General features: G+C 38.7%; 1 protein-coding gene across 1 annotated transcript in view; it reads right to left on the bottom strand.

Annotated features, from left to right (window-relative positions):
- The window catches only part of LOC122979583 (CUB and sushi domain-containing protein 1-like), a 205,120-nt gene that overhangs the window by 147,124 nt on the left and 36,337 nt on the right, over nucleotides 1-21,659 (bottom strand). The window contains exons 6-9 of the mRNA XM_044347148.1: nucleotides 13,041-13,144; nucleotides 12,510-12,622; nucleotides 6,584-6,766; nucleotides 6,190-6,375 (exon numbers count right to left, since the gene is read on the bottom strand). Of these exons, the coding sequence (XP_044203083.1) occupies nucleotides 6,190-6,375; nucleotides 6,584-6,766; nucleotides 12,510-12,622; nucleotides 13,041-13,144 (586 nt within the window). The remainder of the gene's footprint in view (nucleotides 1-6,189; nucleotides 6,376-6,583; nucleotides 6,767-12,509; nucleotides 12,623-13,040; nucleotides 13,145-21,659) is intronic.

Here is a 21,659-nt window from a genome sequence, read left to right as displayed (position 1 = left end):
TTTATTAAACACTCCACTTCTCTAGGAGTCCCCAAAGAAAAATGTTGTTGGTAGCACAATGGCTAGCAACATTATCCTATCAGCAGCCTGTCTGTCAGTTATTTTGGATTAAAGAATTTAATGGAGTGAAAAGAACTCATTCAATTTCACTTGATTCAGTTCTCTAATACCACCAATGCCAAAAATGGGGAAAAAAATCCATTACAACTCCTGGATTAAAACTTCCATTTAAGAAAGGTAAACAAGTATTAGCAGTAAAATGTGCCTGACTATCAAAAGTATTAATAGTGAAGAATCTTTCCTTTCAGAGTGACATATAATTGATTTTGTGTGCTGTACTTAAATATTGTAGCTGGTTCAAGTTGAGTCTGACTACTGCATTATACTGCTGCTGAGTTTAAACTACAGCAATGTGTTATATTGCCAACAATGGCAATAAAAACTTTGTAATAAATGATGGTGTTGTCTTCATATTTAAATAATTTTTGTCTTGAGATTATGTTAAAAATGAAATGCCATTGTGCTAAAACAAGACTATTTTTCATGGTGCCTGAAAAACTGGCATTTTTAAACTCATCTAATGTTGACTGTGAAATACACAGTAAGTAGTAAATATGTTTTTTCAAGCATGTTTTATTATATTATTGTTTATGCAAAATACAATCAACATGAAATCACCAATGTGGTCCCATTACCCACGAACCTTTAAGCCCCCTGGGTTTATGTTTAATGGGACTGTTTCATGACTCACCTTATTACTGTCAGACACATTGAATCAAACAATGACTCATTAAACTGAAATCAGATTAGATTAACTTGTTGAAGCTCAACTCTAACTTAAGTCCGTTATAACCACAGAAAAAAATACATTTTCACCAGAAAAATACAGACCCTGTTCAATACCGCATCAGACCACCTTTAGCCCTTGCAAGAACTACCGCATGCCTTGGCAGTGACTCATCAAGAGACCTTCAGGGTTCTGGTACTGTATTAAAGAAAACCAGACACATATCAGTGATTCACACAACTGCCTAAGGTTGACGAGTACATGCTCCTTTCTACAGATGCTGCATTTGAGTGAATCCTAAAGAGACTGATATTATGGGATTGCAGTGTCCAGGTCGTTAATGCTATTTCATACGAATGTGTCTTCAACCATGCATTCCTGGACAATTCTGTCACCATGGCAGGAAGCATTATCTTGCTCAAAGTACCTATCATGCCTTTGGGGATACATGATCGCAATGAATGGCTGAACCTGGCTGCTATGTTAAGGTATTGCTCTGGCATTAAGGCATCGCTCTATAGCCATTAAAGGACCCACTGTATACCAATTGAATGGCCTCAAAACCATTACACCTCCCCCGCTGGCTTGTGTAGCTGTAACCATGCATCACCTCATTTCTGTCTGAGACATTTGTGTCACAGCATAGGTCCATTTACTGCAACAAATGGTTATACACTATTGTTTGGCAGAATACACTCTGCTCTTGAGGGTGCTCCCCAATGATCTGACTGGCAGCGACAGTTTCAGTGGGGGGCTCAATAAAAACCCTAAAGGGCTACACAGAACAGAACCCAGCAGTCCCATATCAGTGAGATACAGAATATACATTATACTGAAGGAAAGAAGTACCATCCCCAAATATGGTAATCAGAAACTAGAGCAGGAGGAGGTTGAGGTGATGTAGAAATCAATCACCAAATCCAGTAACAGCAGTGTGTAGCAGGTAGAAATAAACAGATTATCCAACAGCAGCTGCATAATGATCAAGAGTAAGTGTAAGTTTCTGAGAAAATAAAGACCACCTTATTGTCTTGATTGGATGTGATTGGATATTTGTTTGAGTTTGATTGGTGATTCTGAATGTCAGCTGATACTGATCAGCTATTGGCATGCAGAACTTCAGTCCTCTGCCAGAACTAACACAATGCTTGTTGTTGTTGATGGCCCACCAGGAGTCTACCAGATTGGTGTTGCAGCAGGAATTGTGATTCATTATAAAACACCTGCAGTTTTGCATCGGTACGAGAGACAGGCACTGTGGACTGTTGATTATTCGTTATGGCCTTCGCCATCTGACATTTCTGAGTTTATCCACAAAGGGCCATCTCCCACATAGCAAATGTTTTCATGTGGTGTCTTGTGTTCTGGCCCGTTCATTGATTACCTTTGAGAATGCCACCCTCAGTAATTCAAGCATTCTTAGCAATGCTCAAACTCACTCTTTACTCTCTGGCATCACACCTTTTTCAAAGTCTGCCGCTCAACATTCTTCAATTCAAGTCTTAGTATTCACATACAGAGCATATCAGTTGCTGCTGCATGCACTTGTTCATGTGGTGTGACATATGTAATGTCGAAAGAGACCTACTTCTGCAGAGGCAAGATATGACTTTGTCTGGTCATTGAGTGTTGAGTGTGAGTGATTATCATTTATGAGAGGAAAACCTCAAAAACAGTATGTATTCTGTATTTCTATATTGATTATTAGCTGTTTTAAAGGGCTTTCACAGTATCAGATCACACACTACAATAATGTACACATCTTAAAATAGCTGAAGATTATAGTATTGACAGTTTTTAATTTCATTTCTGAGCCTGAAACATCCATCCAATCCTTTGAATGTAATATAAAATAAATAACAGAGTGCAATCAGTATGCAGCATCAGCATGTTTTAGAATCAATTTTTAGGAACATGCCCTTTATTAAATTTTGAAAGTAATATTCAAAATAATCTCATGAATCCAACTGCAAAAGGATCAATAAAAGACAATGTGTTAGTTGACAACCCTGTAAGGGACAGAAAAGGAGCTACAAGAACTCTTCAGTAATGAAACATACTGTATTTGAAATGGGAATTCTTTGACGACACTCCCACAGAAAGTTTTCTTTTTATTTTCTTCTTCCTTGGAGTTTTGGATCCCATGTACTTAGATTCAATTAAGCTACACAGAGACTTGTAGAGAGTTGCAAAGTGCCAGTCTCTTTGTTCTCTAGCAACTGAAAAGCTCTTTCACTTATTCATTATTCCATTGATAGACAAGAGATCAGGAGTAGAAAGAGTTTCAATGTGACAATAGCTGAAAGAGTGACAAGGTCTTAGATTGTCTTATCTAAGAGGAGAGATTTAGAGAAAAGCTTTTTGTAGCAGTCTATCACTATGCTCTCTTATAATATATAATATATTAGATGACAACAATGGCAATTTTTGATTATATTAACCACCAGTATGTAAAATACTGCTATGAAGGATACCTTGAAGAATTATAACATTTAGGGAGGAAATTAAACTACTTTTTCCCAGCTCAAGAGATTGATGTGTTATTACTGTGGTTGTTCTGCTCATGTATGTTTGCTATTTGTTTATATTTTAATGTTTTATTATTCTGGGATAAAAAAAAGACAAAGTCATGTGAGTCAAGGTCACATAAAAGCTTTTGTGAATAGAAAAAACCCTTGGGTTTCTCTGATGCAGAGAAACTTTTATCTTATTATAATGGGATACAGACTTATTTCCCCTCTGGACTGAAGCAAGAGGAATATCTTGATTTCTTTATGTATGGATTTTTAAAGGCCTAATAGCAGACCTAGGGTCATCACATTTGCCACATATTACAAAATTGATGTTAGTAAGAATTTTAATGTTTTACATTTGAATGTTTAACATAAAAACTGAATATTAGATGATACTAATCTATCATCGTGGTACTGATGAACAAGCAGCTCTTAAGCAGTGAACTGGTTATCAAAGTGGCTGACAGTGATCTTCAAATACCTTCCCAAATATACTTTTTAAAATCAATAATTAACATTTAAGTACTACTGCAAAGCTGAAGTGTGTTAGTTTTATACCTATTTTCTAATCTATCAGCAAGCTGAGAACTGTGATTCAGCCTTTAATTATTCTGTGTGATTTTGAAAAGCACCCTTTTTTAAATTAGGCATACTCCTACAGTAGTTAACCTTTTAAAGACCAATTAGCAACCATTTAATGGGTGGCATATTAGTTTATACTGATTTTTTTACAAACTACTTATGAACTAACATCTATTCACAGTTGATCTGGTTGCTGACCATTAAAACAATTACCACCATAAAAAAGTCATGATAACTAAACACACTTATGGTTTTTATCTGACTTATTCATGACTTCTACTTGATTTGATTTTAACTTGGCTCAAAGGTTCACATTGTTTATGTGCTTATGACTTTGATTTTAAAACTTGTTTTTTAATTTAAATATAAAGTTTACATATACAGTAGTGGTAAATGGTAGATAAATTTCAAAAAGTCATGTCATCTACAGAATATGTATTCTCTTCATTTCTGGAATCCAGACATACAGTGTACTGTCCATGTGACAGCAGTGATTTATCATCAAGCAGAACAAACTGGAAGACTTTGAAGTAGAGGTTGACCAATTAATCGGTTTGGCCAATTAATTGGTCAATGTCAAAGTCCCTGTAATATCCAATTGAGCCCATGTGTGAATACAGCAGGTCATTTTCCAGAGAATTCACAGTGAGCAAGTGGGTATGTTGATGACGTTTCTATCATGCGGCTGGTGCTGAATAAAGACAGCGGGCCAGCTAAGCTGCATTGTTTTGACTGGGCATGAACGCTCTGTGAAGCTAGTGCTAATGGGAGAGAGGACTTCCTGTGATTTCTCATAAAAGAGAAGCCGTTTTATTTCTGGTGAAAAGCTTAAAAACACCAAATTACAACTGCAGCGTACTTTCGTGTCATGTCCTGCCTCCTTCACACTCTACCCAGGTGCCACCCCTTGCCTAAACCAAATAGAGTATTTCCAGTAGGTGACAACGTGTCTGGCACAGACAATCTCCTGTTGTGTGTTTCATATGTGAAAGACCAACTCCGGAAAATTTCCAACCCCAATTCTCTGGACATTGTCCAGAGTTCATATGTGTAAACGGCTTTAGACGGCTGAGACAAACCAGCCTCTCCTCCTAAACCAGCCCCTCCTCCCTCTACCAGCGGTACCTGCAGCAGTGAATCACATCAGCAGCAGAGGGAGGAGGACAGAGGATAGGATAACTGATAATTACCAATGTCTGTGTTTTTCATTCTTTCTAAACTTCACTCAGTATTTTGATGTCAGAAATTTTATTCATTTTACTGACATTTTAGATTTGTGTCCAGTGAAATATCATTGAGTCTAAATAGTGACCTTGCTGTTGTAAACATTACTGTTGCTACTCTAGAAACAGTATTTAGCAGTATTTAAAATATAAATAAATTCTAACCCTGTTCTGAATCTATTCTTTTTTAAAAATTAAATGAAAAAAACCCAAGTCTTTAGTAATGAAAAAGAACTGGTAAGAGTATTGATAAAGAACCGAGCCGACAAGAGTATAGATGAGATAAAGATAAAATCCTAACATACCATCCCAACAGCTGGTTAGTGGCTTCACCCTGACTTTGGGAGGATGAGCAGGTTTTAGATATTTATTACTTTCACTGAGATGTTCAGTTTAAAGTCAAAGATTGTTCATTGTTCATTTCATCGTGTGTGTGTGTGTGTGGTGGTGGTGGTGGGTGGGTGGGGGGGGGGGGGAGTTGGGGGTCGATTATTCGGCTATCAGCTTTTTCCTGCTCCAAACTATCGTTATTATATTGGCCTTTCAAGATCCTCTATCGGTCAACCTCTACTTTGATGTAACAACTTTAATTGCAGTTTTCCCAGTCCAGTAGTACTAATTGCGCTGCAATTTTCAAAACACTGTTACAAAAAAACTCTCTGCATAGAGACAGCTTTACAGCCAGTCAATTAAACACAACTTCATCTTTAATGACCAGCCAGTCAAACTAGGGCTTTACTTGATTGAGTTTAAATCAATAACCTTTATTACAATGGGGAACAGCGATCAAATTGTGCTGTTCTGAGTGTAGTGGAAAATTATATTAGTGTTAAATGTTGAAACAATAAAAAACAATACAACTATCCATCCATCCAGTCTGCCAGCCAACTTTACATCAACCAAATACAATCTGTATTTCTCTTTACCCACTGATGTTTGTCACATACACATACATATTTCTGAAATAAAGAATATGCATATAGGTGTTGGCCTGAGGTCATAATTCTATTCTCAAAATGCATATGCAAAAAAACAGTGGGAACTAAGTTGATAAAAAAATATGATGAAATATAAAGATAATTACCTTCATCTTTGACCACCAACCAGTCAAACTGTGGCTCCAGGTCAAAGTCAGAGAAGAGGAGATGAATGCGGCTCCCCGGTTCAGAGATAATCAACCACACACAGTTGAGGTTATTCCCATACTCCTCTGGGTAGTTTGGGGATAATATAGTCCCTGACGGAGCCGTGAAGTTGAAGAAACATGAGACTACAAAGAGGAAGGAACAAGAGAAGAAAGGCAGGATGGAAAAAAGTTAAGAAGATAGGCAATTAAGTAAGAATGTATACAGACAGGTCAAAGGGAAAAGAAATGGGAAAGATAATTGAAAAATTGAAATAAAAAACAACAGTTTTAAAAAATACAGAAAAGCAATTAACACAGTTAACATATACATGTAAAAAATAAGTGTACTTACAGACACAACTGGGTTTATTACCAGACCACTGGTTATTATGCTGGCATGTGATGCTCCTTTCCCCAACAAGTTCAAAAGCCGACTGGCAAAAGAAGGTCAACACATCACCATGTTGAAAGCGATCACCGCTGCGACGACCAAATGCCGGCACCCCGGGATCACCACAGCCTCCCCGCTCGATCTCTGTAACACACACAAACACAGATAGCTATGTTTTTATGCTGATAATTAATGTCAACATGTGACATGGTGACATTCAGATAAGGGATTGCCTGTTTTTCTCCTGCGAGGTGGGGTTAAGTGGCAATGACATGCATACATTTATTTTTAGATAGTAAATCAAATCTGAACATTCTGTACATGGTGTTCTATTTAACAAAGACAGACCCGTGCACAATAACAAAAATATACGGTGTAAGCATACACAAAATTCACAGCAAACACGCAGTTTATACTCAGAACAGACGATCCACACTAAAGAAACGACTAAAAATAACATTCAAATGCTTGAGTGTGATGTTTAAAATGTTCAAACCTTCAAAAGCATGACAAGGTCTTACATTCTAAGAGGAGAGATTTAGAAAAAAAGGCTTTTATGACAGTCCAAACCCTCAGTTGGATAAGGGCTGGATCCCAAAAATCAATAAAATTGCAATACAATGAGTCCCTGCATACAAGAACCACAGCTCCCCTCCATCACTAGTAAAATTATCACTTATGACCCACTAGAACTGTGTGGAGGTGTATTAATCTTTAGAGACCCTGCCCTCCGCCTGTATTTTCGTATTATTTTGCTGTGTTTGGGATGCTTCTGGGCGTCAACCTTTGGGCAGTGGGTGTGTAGCCCCCAGCCAATAACAGCACGCAGGGTGTGAGGTCGGGCTCGTAGCATAGAAACCAGGTTACATCACTGTCTCTGTCTCTCTCCTTCGCTTCACTCTGCTCTCTGTCCATGTCTTGATCGAGGGCTGGGCTGAGCTACACACACACGGAGCAGAGAGGCCACAGCGGACAGGATGAAACTCTACATTCACACAAAATCCGCACCTTCCTGCAGGGTTGTGTGGAGGTGTGTGTGTTTATTTGTGCTTTAGAATGTAACCTCTGTGAAACAACCAGAAAATAACATTTTATTCATCTGATTCATGAGTTTGTTCTCGCCATCGCCCTTGTTTTCTTCAGTCACTCTCTAGCTCGCTCGACCACTGCTGCTCTCTCTCTCTCTCTCTTGCTCATTCGTTCGTTGAGCCAGGGAGGAGGGGCCAACTTTGAATGCTGTGTGTTTACAAACACCGACCAACCGTCAAATCCTGCACAGTATACCTTTAAGTTTTATTACATTTTTTATTCAGGATTTTATGCTATTGTTTCCCAGCTCAGGAGATTTAAGTGTTATTACTGTGGCTGCTCTGCTGGTTGTTTGTATTTTAATGTTCTGAATTTTGAGATCCTTTATTATACGTTATTTCCCAAAAGTAACTTTTTTGGACCATGAGGAAAAATGTTAAATGAAAGCATCTGGCAAAAGATTTTTGCACACTGCAGTGATGGAGCCTGAAGGCAAAGCTCTTGATTTACCAGTCGATCTACATTCCAATCCTCACCTATGGTCATGAGCTTTGGGTAATGAGCAAAAGAATGAGATAGCGGATACAGGCGGTAAAAATTAGTTTCCTTTGCAAGCTGACTGGGCTCACCCTTAAGAGATAGGGTGAGGAGCTCAGACATCCTGATGGAGCTAGACAAATAACTACTGCTTCTTCATGTTGAAAAGAGTCAGCTGAGGTGGACACCTCCCTATTGAGTTGTTTCTGGGCGCTTTCAACTCGAAAGAGACCCTGGAGTACATCCAGAATATGCTACTGTTGCTGGTCTGGGAACACCTCTGGATCCCCCTGGAAGAGCTGGAGGACAAAGTGGGAAGAAAGACGTATGGGCTAACTTGCTTAGCCTGCTGCCAATGCGACCTGGATCCCAGATGTGCTGCACATTTGTGCTACATGCCTCTTAATTCAAAAAAGGCCTGATCATAGGTAGCCCAGCAAGGGGGCCAAACAAGATCTATCTGCAACTTGCAAACTCTACAAAACATGTCAACTCAAAAACATGTTTGACATACTCAGTCAAACAAAATTCTGATGGAGTATGTCTTTGAATGAGTCTGCAGCCAGCAAACAGACCCTTCCCATGCTGTCTTAACACAAAGGTTTCATTCTTACTGGACAGCCCCAGTCCACTTAGCTGGGGCCCATGGTGGGCAAATGTGACATGAGAGGACCCATCCTTCAAATTTAAGCAATAGCTACTTTCTTTAAAAAATAGCTGGCAGCAGTCCTGATTAGCTTGTCAACAGATTGACAAAAAAACTGACAAGTCTTTAACAGAACACCAGCAACAAAGTTAACATGGCTGTGTAGAGCAGCAATAACATGGGAAAACGTTTAGTGTTTTTCATTTCTACATTGCTGTGTTAAGAAATAAAATACAACCTTTGAGAGATGCGTTTTATTGTTTCCCTCCTCACAGCTAATTCTCATCAGGGTAATTGTAGTGCAATTCAGTTTTAATTGCGAAAGGCAAAACAATAAGTGATGGCACACAGATAGTTGTAAACACACACACGTGTGCTCTTGTAGTAACCAGCAGGAGGTAAAAATCGAAGAAAGCAACACCGATGTTTGTGGAATGCTATAAAATATGACTGCTTCCTATGTACACACTTTCAAACACACATGTTGTGTCTCTCCATTGTTTGTTTTCTTTCATTGTCTTTCTCCTTTTGTCTCAGTCTGTCTTCCTTTCAAATTGTTCCCTGTTTTCTTGTTATTGCTCCCACTCTCTCAATCCGATTCAATACACTGTGCTTTATTGGCATGAGTGTCACATTAGCAGTGCTGCCGGACTGGCCTGCAATCACAATCTGTTCATTCAGACTCTTCTTTATGCCTAGTGTGTTTTCATCCACTGCTCTTCTCTCTCTTCTCCTCCGCCCCCCTCCTTTAAAATTTGACATTCTACCAGACGTCTGTCATCTCGTAACACATGCTCCACCATGCTCCTGGATTCGCTTTGGGCAAATACATCTCAAGGTGAGCAATGTGTGTGTGTGTGTGTGTGTTCTACACTGTTACTATCTGGTGGGATTTAAGTACACCCACAAGAACAGAATACTCAGAGAAGTGGTAGACATGTGTGTATATGTGTGCATGCGTGTGCATGCGTGTGCGTGCGTGCGTACATGGCCCAAAGCTAGCTGTCACGCAGTTGACAAGTGTCAGGATGGATATCAGCGATCTTGAGCCCTTTCTTTCACTCATTCTTTTGTCTTTCTTTCATTTGTTCTCTCACTTTTTTCCTTCCTTTCTTTCTGTTTGAAGAGTTTTACTGGAGTGCATAACATAGATTTACAAGTCAGTACAATACAATAAAACATTTTATGTTTTTTTCCTTCCAAACAGCCACATATTATACAAAGTAATCTACGTAATCAAGCGTAGGAAGTACAACAACACACATGGAAGATGGATGTATTAAAATGTTATAACGCAACAGGAAGAAAAAAATACATTGACGGATACTTCAGTGACCTTTCTTGTAGTTTTCTGTGTTTTAGCCCAGTAACTACAAATCATATCAACTTTGCATTCCTGCCAACCATTTCCCGAGGAAAAGCACAACGGTTTCTCTGTATTTCAATGTATTCCAGACACATTTGGTTTCAGTTCATGCCAGTGCAGTATGAGAATTTACAGAGAACGGAAACTGCTTGATGTAGGTAATCAATCACAATGAATAATTTACTGTCTTTTCATTTTTTTCATTACTTGGTAGTTGTATGCAGAAAGTCTTGAAAAAAATTCTTCTTTATTGGTGTATCCAACTGCTAGTGTGAAACTAGCTGTCAAACAGCATCTGCTGTGTTACAATCAACTACCAAACTATCCATTGTACAGCGGTCATATGATTATTGTTTGTCATCTGACGTTGGTGTCTATTTAGAAAGTCAAAATAAAGATTTTGAAACTGTGAAATAATCCTAAATTATAAAATATGTGTAATTATAAATAATACTCATAATATACGGAGAGACAAATAGATTTATTCACTTAATAATCATAAATTATGCCAATATAGAGTGCCTGCAATAATGCAACATGGATGGTATCCAGAATCACACTCATACTGCTGACTTCTACTATAGATGAATCTTAAAGACATTCAATGTTAATTTTCAGTTCTTTGATGAGTTAAAAAAAATAAATACATTATTTACATCGTTATCCCTTTCACAGCCAATTGCCATCAGCCTGAAAATTTGGCAGCAGCATTTCACTGAAAGGTTCAATTACCATAATGGGCTGTGTGTGTTTATGATATTAACTCTCTCTTTCTCTCTCAAGCATGCCCATACACACACAGACACAGATGCACACACACACACACACACACACACACACACACACACACACACACACACACACACACACACACACACACAAACATACAAAGCTGCAGTGATTAACAAGTGCGACATAACAGCATTCAAAAACAACAGCTACTCACATATATACTCCCTTGTTGGGTTTTTCTGCAGGGCTGGAAAACTGAGAGCTCTCAGGGGTTAACACTGATCAAAGCGTGTAACATTATGACATTATACGATGTGACAGCATCACATATATACACGTGAGGACACACAAACACATACACAAAACATACCACAGGCAGTTGTTCAGTTATCCTGGGGAAAAACAGAAACTGCAAGATCATCTAGAGGTCACTAAACACCGTTTGTTTGTTTCTTCCTTGGTTTCTTTCTAAGTTTTGTTTTCTCACATTTGTAAATCCTTAAACTTTATAATATTAACACTGGGTTTTTCCTGTCTATCTAATGTAAATCTAAGGTGTGCCCACTAATTGTTTTGTCCACTAAAGCCCAGTTGTGAGTGGAGAAAGGCCAATAGCTTATTGCTGTTGGAGAAAACAAAAAACCAAGGTTAACCTCTAAATCAAGATCAAGGCCACCTTACCCCCATGACGAGCCAAGGACATTCTTAACATGATGTTATACATTGCTTGTTTAGCATCACAGTTACATGCATGCACACACAAACACACACACGCACACAGTTTAGGTGGCTATACTGTGCTGATTCCCTTGAACAGTAACTGACCCTGGCCAACACTGTCAGCAACATCACTGAAACAAACATAGCTAAGCAGAACCAAGAGCACAACCTTCATCCCTCTCATGCTCTCTCTTTCTCTCTTCCTCCCTGACACTCCCTCAATCTATCTGAGACACTTTATTTCTTCTCACTCAATTTGTCATTTTGACTCCTTTGTTCTATTCTGTCAATTTCTTGTTGTCCCTCTTTCCCCGTCTCTATGTCTATCAAATTACCTCTCTCTCTATCTGTCTCACTCTTTGTCTCAAGAGAATTCAATTTAGTTAAAGTCGATTTAAAGAGCTGCATTGGTATGGTAAGATGCGGTGTGTAATCTAATACATAAATATACTAAATGGATTGTTCTAAAAATAATAAGTATTTAGAGGAACATCTATATTTCTCCCTTTCACCTTCACTCAATGTTCCTGTCTCCATTTTTATCTCTCTATCAGTGTCAGCTTTGGCATAATATGAAAAATAACCAAGCAAAACGATCAACTGATTGACTCATAATTAATTTATTACCTTCTAGCAATGCACAGTCGCACACACACTCACATGTATACACAAGGACAGATGACAACAGTTGTGTTTACTATTGAATCAGTGCATCAGCAGCACAGTGACTTTCACACTCCATTATGTGAGCCTATATGTCTGTTTGTGTGTGTGTGTGTGTTGTACAGGACAAAGAGAAAGAGGAATAAAAAAGTGTGAGTGAAAAGTTGTATTTAAACTTTAGTAGGAGGCCATACCTTCGTAGACTGCCTTGAACCCCGCTGAACCGATTGTATCATCTGACTGCAGGTGTAGCCACATCTGATTGGACAAGCTAACGATGAGGTCAGGGACACTGGAGCCGGTGAGTCTACACAGACAGACAAACAGATATTAACAAAAAACATTGATAAGCATTACTGGTTTATCACTTTCCACTCTTGACTCAAAACAGACTTTCATTCACATATCTAAAATAACATTCTATTAATAATTCAATGGCCTAATTTGTGAGTGATGTATGGCATTGTTTGTGTGTATTGTGAAAGTCCACATTCCTATTACACACAGTGTTCAGTGTATGGACATGAATATGGACCATATGTACTCCCACAGTTTCGTAAAAAACATTGTAAGTCAATAACACATTCCAATATATCCAATGTGTACCTGCACAATAGCTTCAGTGTGTCCCCAGCTGTCCCTCTGATTGCCACCATTATCTTACCGTATACTGTTTCATGTCAATAATACTATATTATAGGTCAGTACATATAAGTGGTGCTTACACATAGAGTACCCTCCGAGTGTCTCCTATCTTCCCTCCGTCTCCCACAGTTAGAGTGTCATATCCTCTTTCCAGGTCAAACTCTTCAAATGACAGCTTTATCACCTAGAAAAACACAACAAAACAAAAGAGCAAACTGTTACAAACACAGACAAGCAGAAAGGTGAGACAAAACAGACAAAACCAAAAAAGACTAAGAGAGAACAAGTGAGAAATTAAGTATCAATTTTTGCAGTGATGGTGCGATGCTTTTCCGTTCTTACAACTTACAGCAACAGAATGAAATGATTATACCACTGGAGGAATGTGAAGGCCTAGTATCTTAGTATTTAAATGGAAGTTCTGTGTCACACACAACTGCCCCTATGCTATTTTATGTTAGGGGTTGCATGTTTATAACAATAAATGAATAACATTAATTATGAAGTAGCATTTTGTAAACAAAAAAGATCCCGTTTGAAAAGACTGGCAGCTTTTGCCAACCTTATGACCTCATGACTTCTGTAATGAATACACTTACAGCACAGAGGGATTTTTTTTAAATACTAAAAATATGAACCAGTTTTCTATTATAAGGCTGAGGCTTACCTTGAAGAATGGACCAATGGTGCTGTACTTAATTTGTTGTTAAATGTATATTCTTATTCGCATGCAGTCCTAACATAGACTATACAAAATGTTGGAAATTGATAGCACCATCAAAACCCCAGGAATTCTGGGGAGACCCATGAAACAAATCACACAATTTCATGTGTTTATTTAAATTCAAAAGAAAGGTTTGGTTGAATGAGCAAGAGAGGTGAAGAATATTCTATTGTAAAGGGTACTAATAATACCACCAGCATGAGAGAGAGCGACACAACCAGTGGTCTTGGCTGTGACCATTTTCTCATTTAATTAAAGCTGCTGTGCCAAAGGTACAACAGTTAACTTGACAGTGACATATTGGTATTCCAAAATAATTCATCTTTAATCAAAGGCAGCAGAGAGAAAGAGCAAAACTCTGAAACTGAAAGCACCCCGGCTTTTATTTGGCAGGATCCTCCTTTAACATTCATAGTTCCACAAATCACTTCTGGGAGCTACACATCCTGCATCCTACACCCCTCTGCTGTTTAACACTGAGAAATTGAATGTTAAATACTTTACTTGCAGGGACGTTGGTGGTTGTAGTTGCATGCATACAGCACTGGATCATCAATCTACTGCATGTTCTAAAATGCTGTAATACTGGTATTCCATTATTTGCTGCTTGTCCATTATTTATTAGCTGTAAATCATATCCCTGACAGTATGGAAGCTTGCAGATTTCAGCTGTGTTCAGGAAACCTCGAAGAGAAAAGAGCTGGTCTCGATCAGCGAGCCTCTGGTGTATTAGGGGACTAAAATGAACCGTAGCCGTATGATATTGTGGATGAGAATCTATAACATGGCAAATCACACTACAGTGAAGAGAAGCATTACCACAAGTGATAAGAGGGTGAAAAACATTTCAACACACTGGAATCAGCTATACATCCCTAAGCCTTTGGCCATGTTTTGTCATAATAAAAATCCCCAGCAAATGTTCAAATAATGTAGAAGCATATGGAACCATCGGAGGGATTAACTGCCATCATGACAGGAATGGCAAAGAATCCATGTATAACTGTAGAAATCTGTAATCACACACATGCTCGAATGCATCCAATCACACAAGCACACATACACCATATCTAAAACGGTGCGAAACGTTTATGCAGAGAAAAAGAAGAAGAAAAAAAAACATGTTTACTTTTGACACCAGCAACTTATATTCAAGATGCAGCTCAATAAATAAAAAAAATGATACTTGTAGAATCTTATCTTATTATACACTGAATGTTGCCGCCTCTGGCGATGTTTAGTCTCACCAAAATGGCTACCAATAATGGGAAAAATATGTAAAATAACATTCTGAGCTATTAACTCCTGGCTAACAATAAATCACAGGAACCATTAATAAAGCATTTTGTTTTATTTTATGATTGTCTTTTATATTTTCCCCTCTATCACAAGGTTCACAGAGACACATGAGTTTCTGTTCATTTTTAAAGATTTATCATTGTCACTGTTAAAATCTTTTTTTTAACCTTTCATGAGGACACAATATTTTATCCATCAATAGTGGTGCTGATCAGGTCAACTACCCAGGCATTTAGGGGGACACAGAGACCATTTCTTGGTTGTCAAACATGAGTCAAACTATTACTGGGGATCCACATAGAAAGCAAATGTAAATGCCAAATGTAAATTGGAAATTGTAATTGTAAATCGCGTGTTCTATCCATTCAATCCACATTGACTCCGACCTGCGTTCAGTGTCTCTGTCCACAGAAGCAGCCGTCTGTCAGCTGCAGCTCCTGGGGAGCTGAGAGGACAGCTGCTGGCCAAACTGCCTTCACCAGACTGACTGACAGCAGAAATCTACTGAACCAAAATAGTTTTCATAGTGAAACAGGCAAGACTGGGAGGCTTGATCAATCAATATAGATACCCTTAATAAGTTCAAAACGTACAGCGGGACATTTATGTGATTTAAACAGCTGTCTGTGCAGATTATGCTTCACTAAACGCAACAGAACAGAGAAAAATAGACTTGGAGGGTAAAAAAACACAGGGGTCCCTGGTGTCTCTCGGATTCAGTGCGGATTGATACATTTAACAAAATGGAAGCGTATCTGGTCGTGAGATGCATGAATGACGACATCAAAAACGTTTCAAAAAAACGCTTTCTATGTGAATTGGCCGTTAGTTTAATAACTATTTAAAAAAGGCAATGCACCTGAAGACTGCCTAAGACTGCCAATCAACAAGGTGTTTGTTTTGTAAATTGATGGTGACACTGACAAAAAGCCAGATAACAGTTGCGACAAAACAGAGAGAGCTTCAGAACTTGGACTGAAACCCATGTGAGCTTTCCAACTAATGTCTCCTTCATATCTGCAAGCATGAATACATTTGTGTTGTACATTGGATTACTGAACAAGTGACCAAACATATGGTACCAGTCAAAAGTTTGACTTACATCTATAGGGGGGAAAGTTGAGGTCAGTTTGTAGGCTAGATAGCTAATTAGCCTGCCCACACAGAGGCTCGGAGTCTAAGCGGGCATTTAGACCGAAAAAAGTCCTGCTGTTTAAGGGGCATGTTGCTTCATGAAATGAAATATGATACAGGAAGTCCAATTTGAGTTACAGATCTGTGAATTTGAAGGTTTATCAGATGCCAAAAAGCTGCTCCTATTCAAATGAATGAGAGGGCTATGTTTTTTCATGCAGAGCTAATGTTGGTCTGAACACTGCCTAAGGCCCATTGCATGCTTCTTGCGCCAAGCTCCACAAACAAAATTTGAAACATCCTTGTTGATGATTGGCTAATTAGTCTGTGGGACTCCCAACCCAATCACTTCCTCTTCTGCCTCCAAAACACGCCCGATAATCAGATAACCAACATGTTTATGAAGACGAGAAGGTTGTTGCAGACTATGTGTGCTTCCCTGTCAGAGAGGTTAACCTTGCTGTTGATTGTACAGCAGCAGCAGCTTGTGGTCATAAGGGAGTGAAGCAGAACAGAATCAGAAACAGACTACGGTTATCTGTGCATCCAAGCATGTTTGTGAGTATGTGTATAGGTGGTTTTCTGAGGTATATCCGTCTTAACAGCTGAAGCAGAATGATGTTTAGGCACACCTGTTTCTCTGAATGTGTGACCACAGTATGGCTGCGTTTATTTGCCTAGATGTCTCTGTCTTTATATGTTTGTGTGTGTGTGTGTGTGTGTGTGTGTGTGTAGACAGTCAAAGCAGATTGCATAGTAGCAGCAGACAGCAGACTTAAAAGAAAGAACTGAAGCGTTATCACACTAAGGTCATTAGCAAAGAAGCTCAGTGCTGCTCAATAGATCCAAATGGGCCTATTTAGAAAGACATTAAGAGCAGCTTGCAACACCAAGCTACATTAGATTAGCTTATTTATTTTCTAAAGCAAAGAAAGACACAAAGAAAGTCAAGAATGAGGGAAGCAACAAAGATTGAAGGAAAATGGAACAGAAGTGCAAACTAAGTCTTTACTAATAATCAATTGAACAGTTTTGACAGAACAGACAACATACAGATTTATCCTTCAGTTTGTTGTCATAAACCAGTCCTCTAAATTGAATTTTGGTTCCTATAGTTCCTACTAGTATTTCAGGAGAGAGTTGCTCATGTTCAAATTTGGACAGTGCAGGTCCAACATCAAAAGAAAAAAAAACAGTGTTTCAGTTTAAGGGTGGATGCTCTTCGAAGGGATAAGTGAAGCATTATCACTTCGAGGTCATTAGCAAGCAGCAGAGCAGCTAAGAGCAGCTCAATAAGCCATTTAAAGATTGTTAAGAGCACTGTGCAATCCAAACCTACAGTGAAATACCTTCAGTCAGTCAGCCAGTAAAGATGTAGTGTTGTGAATTTTAGGGTCTGCTCACGGCATGATCACAGCCTGGGAGAAAGATAATAATCTTTTTCTTACTCTGGTCCTAAATTCACAGCAGATGTTTGCCACACAAGTCAAACAGTCTAAGATATACATCTACTGGTCAGTGCCACTAAACATAGTCTTATGGACGTAACAAGCAGTGTACAATGTAACAATTCAGTTTATCTGTAGCAACACAATAATGGTTTGCATGCCTACCATGATACGCCAAATCCATTGCCCCAGAAAACAAAAGAAATCTTGAAAATGAAAAACTAAACTGTGTCAGCTGATCCTGACCTCACTATTGTGACCTTACGTCAGAGTATTGTGAGAGAACACACAGCCATAATTGGGTGGACTAGTTCCTGAATTCCCTCGATGAGCTGAGGCTGCAGCAGTGCTGAGTCACTGCTGAGCAGTGTGGAGAATTATCACAACAATATAAATGCCTAAATCAATCAATCAATCATCTATCTATTTATCTGTCTATCTATCTATCTATCTATCTCTCCATCCATCCATCCACAGTCAAATCAATCAAAGTTTTAAAACAAATAACTAACTGAGGAATTTTCATTATAATTCACTTATTACTTCACTGCTAATCTGTATAAACAGATATCTGCATTTGAATGCAGAATCTGTAGGCAACTGGACAAGATTTTCGTACCAGAAACATTCTGGTTTCCATTTGTAATCCATTTGTAGTCCAAGTAGTATTAACCAATGATGTCTGAGCGGGCTTTGGTTGCATGCAGGTAGACAGTCCGTGTAGAGAGCAAAGGAGGCATTGGCTGAAATACAATCTCAGAACCCATGGCCATCATCTGATGATAATTTAGCTTTTTATTAGCTTTTAAAAAAAAAGAAAAAAAAAATCTGTATTCATATGCATAAATCTGTTTATAGAGATTAGGCAAAATGACATCTAGACTGTCTCAAGTTGCTAATTGGACTGTAAACAACAGCCAGCGCATGGAAAAGGAAGAGGTGGGATATCCGCTGGCTACACCAGAAGCCCCAGAATATTGGCCATTGCTCCCAGAGGCTAAATCGTCGTAAGACAAATAGCAAATGGGTTCCAAGATTGCTTCACTGCATGCTCAGCAACAGACAAGGTGGTAATATTTAATCTTCCCGCTCAAGAGCACTTAAGCAGGTCACATGCTTCTCTGTATGGTTATTTGCACTTAGGTACTCTGGTCAGAGGGCAGCCTCCCTACCATACATACTATGCTGTTGTGCAGGTTCTAGGTTTCCCCCAAAAAATGAGATTTGATTTTGGCCCTGTTAAAATGTCAACACTGCACACATCTTCAGTCAGTCATTTCAACTACAGAATAAGCTGAGGTGACCCCTGCCAAGGGTAAATAAGAGTATATATGGGTATAGGTTTCATTTCGATCTTGGAGGCAGTAACAACAACCTCCTTATTACTATCCCACCCAACACAACCACAAACAGGCTATTTTCACATCACACAGTGATTTCTAAGAGAACATCAAACAGTCAATAGTTTCACTCTAGATTTATTGACCTCTTAACTGACCTACTCAAAAAGTAGCAATCACTGCAAGACAAAATTTCACTGTAACAATTAAGGCATTTACCTGGAATAGCTTTGAACATGTTACAACTGAGCTCACTAGGGGAAGGGGGAGCAACATAAAACCAGATGTTGTTGGTAAAATAAAGTTTTTTATTTACAAGGAACTTAGATCATTATTAAATACAAAATCACAAGAGGCAAACTACAAAGGAAAAAGGGGCTGGGGGTGCTGTTCAAATCAAATAAACAAATATAACCAAACGAGGACTCTTAAAATACAAGGTACAACTAACTTTATCTAAAAGAAACCAAAACAAAAATAAAACCTCACCATCTAATTCTTACTTAACCAAAAACCACAAAAATAGTCAAAACAGCACCCCTGCTCCTAGTGTGACTAACAAAGGAAATTCTCAGTCTGTGTTATCACTAATTAACAAAAAACTATACCTGGCACAGTGCCCAGGTAGTTAACAAGTACCTCTTACTAGTTTCACAAACAACAGACATCTAACAATTTTAAATAGAAAGGCACAGTGGCAAGCTGTTCAAAGAATCGCAGCCATGCTGACTGACAAGCTGGCCGAGCATTTGTAGATTCAGTCCCAAATTGCACCGTCTGGACTGGAGCGCTGGACCAGGTGCCACTCCAATCAGGATCACCGAAAACACTTACCAGGAAGTGCAAGCATCATCTGAACCCTGGGACCACACAGACTACTTGGCAGGCACAAGAAGTGCACTATAAGGGGTTATACACATAAGGCGGGGGTCGGCGATGGCTGTAACAGAACACATGACACAATGCCTTGTTCATACATTATTTTCCAACAAGGAAGAACCAACAGGAAAATCTTATACAGTGAGGTCTGAGTACATATTTTTTACAAGTTGGCACCCCCAACTTAAACACTTAAATACCCAGAAATCATATAATGTCAGCTGCACACCACTGGTGATTATAAACTTAGGTGGTTAAAGATTGAGGAAGCTGCAGTGGACTAACAAGAAAAGCTAAATATTTTACGTTGACTTACCTCCTGTTCACACTGATGATGTCATAGTCAAGACCACACTCAATATCAGAATTTTCCTGATGTCTTAACTGGGTTGGGTCAGGTTTGCCAAAGTCTTCTCTGCTGCAGACTCAGTGGAACTTAACAGAGGTGTGTTTTTACATAGTGTGCCTTGTGGAATTTTAATGTTTCTCTAGTACCGCAAGTCAAAAATAAATTGCCAGGCAAAAGTTTAAGCCCTGTACTGAGATGACCCCTCGTCAGAAGTAGTACAGAGAGGGAACAGCTGTCCTGAAAGCAGAGTGTACTAGAATTCCCTTGCTGAGATTGTGCAGCTATGTAGAGTCATTGGTGAGCTGCCACAATGGCAGTTTGGGGCTTTTTTTCCAATAGATTACTTTTAGTCTTTCAGCCAAATAAACAAGTGTAGAATAACCTGAAACTCTATTTGAGGACACGACCTACAACACCCCCTTCATGCATGAGCAAGTTTTATTCAAAGTGTAATCACTTACACAAAACAAACTACCTGCAATCATTAATTCATCAAATTACTCAACTGACTAACGATATAAGTATGGAGAGAGACACATTTCTTTTTTTTTCTCAGAAGCATTTCATTGAGTCTAATCTGAATTTTAAGTGCACTTTCGCTGCTCATTGCAGCTCAAGAGAGCGTTATAAATCATCTTTACAGTGCACTGCTTCTTTCAGCTACAGTGAAATTTACAATGAACACACACCGTGCAGTTGGGCAAAGAGGGACAAACACAGCAACTGCAAATACCAAGCCACTGCTTGGAGATTCTCTTCCAAACAATTCATTTAGATCAGCAGTGAAGAGCATCTGCAGACTGTTAACCAGCACAAAGCAGTCACTTCTGCAGCTGAATGTACATAGAGCTCTAAGTTCAATGCAACAGCCCCACGCAGTGCACTAGACGAGAGCATTAGCTAGTAGTTTAGCAAAAGGGTGAACTCATTAACTGAGTGTTATTTCTTAAAGTTCACCTGAAATCACATCTAGTCATCCCTTTTTAAAGTCAAAAATAATTAGATGAATAAAATGAATGAAAAAGTGTTTTTTTTTAAAATGTAAATAGCAGATAGCAGGCAGAGCTCCAGCAGCACTGTCAGAGCAACGAGAGACGAAGTAAACAAACTTGCACTGTAAATATAACTCAGATATGCATTTGAGTGGATCTGAGTTACATTTGCAGGTATATTAATATGCTTTTTAATGTGCTGCAGCTGAGCAGCTAATTAGCTATCTAGTCTGCTAACTGATGTTGAAGGGCTGTATGGAAACAAGTCCTCCATCTACATAGATAGAAAACAGTATTCTGTCGAATTATGAATGTGAAACTAGGGGGCATCATCATGAAACAAAAAATGTAAAATATAAATTCCTCCCTTTGGGTTTCTGGTATTCTGTAGCAGACCAAAAAAATGCAATTTAGTTTTGGTTGAACTTTAAGTAATACAATATTTCAGAAGACATGTATAGCCTAATTGTTATGTGAGTGCCCTCCAAGGTCTATTGCCAGGCTTTCATTAAAATAAAACGAGGCGGGAATTTG

Source organism: Thunnus albacares, chromosome 1, assembly GCF_914725855.1.
Source record: "Thunnus albacares chromosome 1, fThuAlb1.1, whole genome shotgun sequence".
Lineage (NCBI taxonomy): Eukaryota > Metazoa > Chordata > Actinopteri > Scombriformes > Scombridae > Thunnus > Thunnus albacares.
The sequence above is the reverse complement of the archived record's forward strand: the minus strand, read 5'-3'. Positions and strand labels throughout refer to the sequence as shown.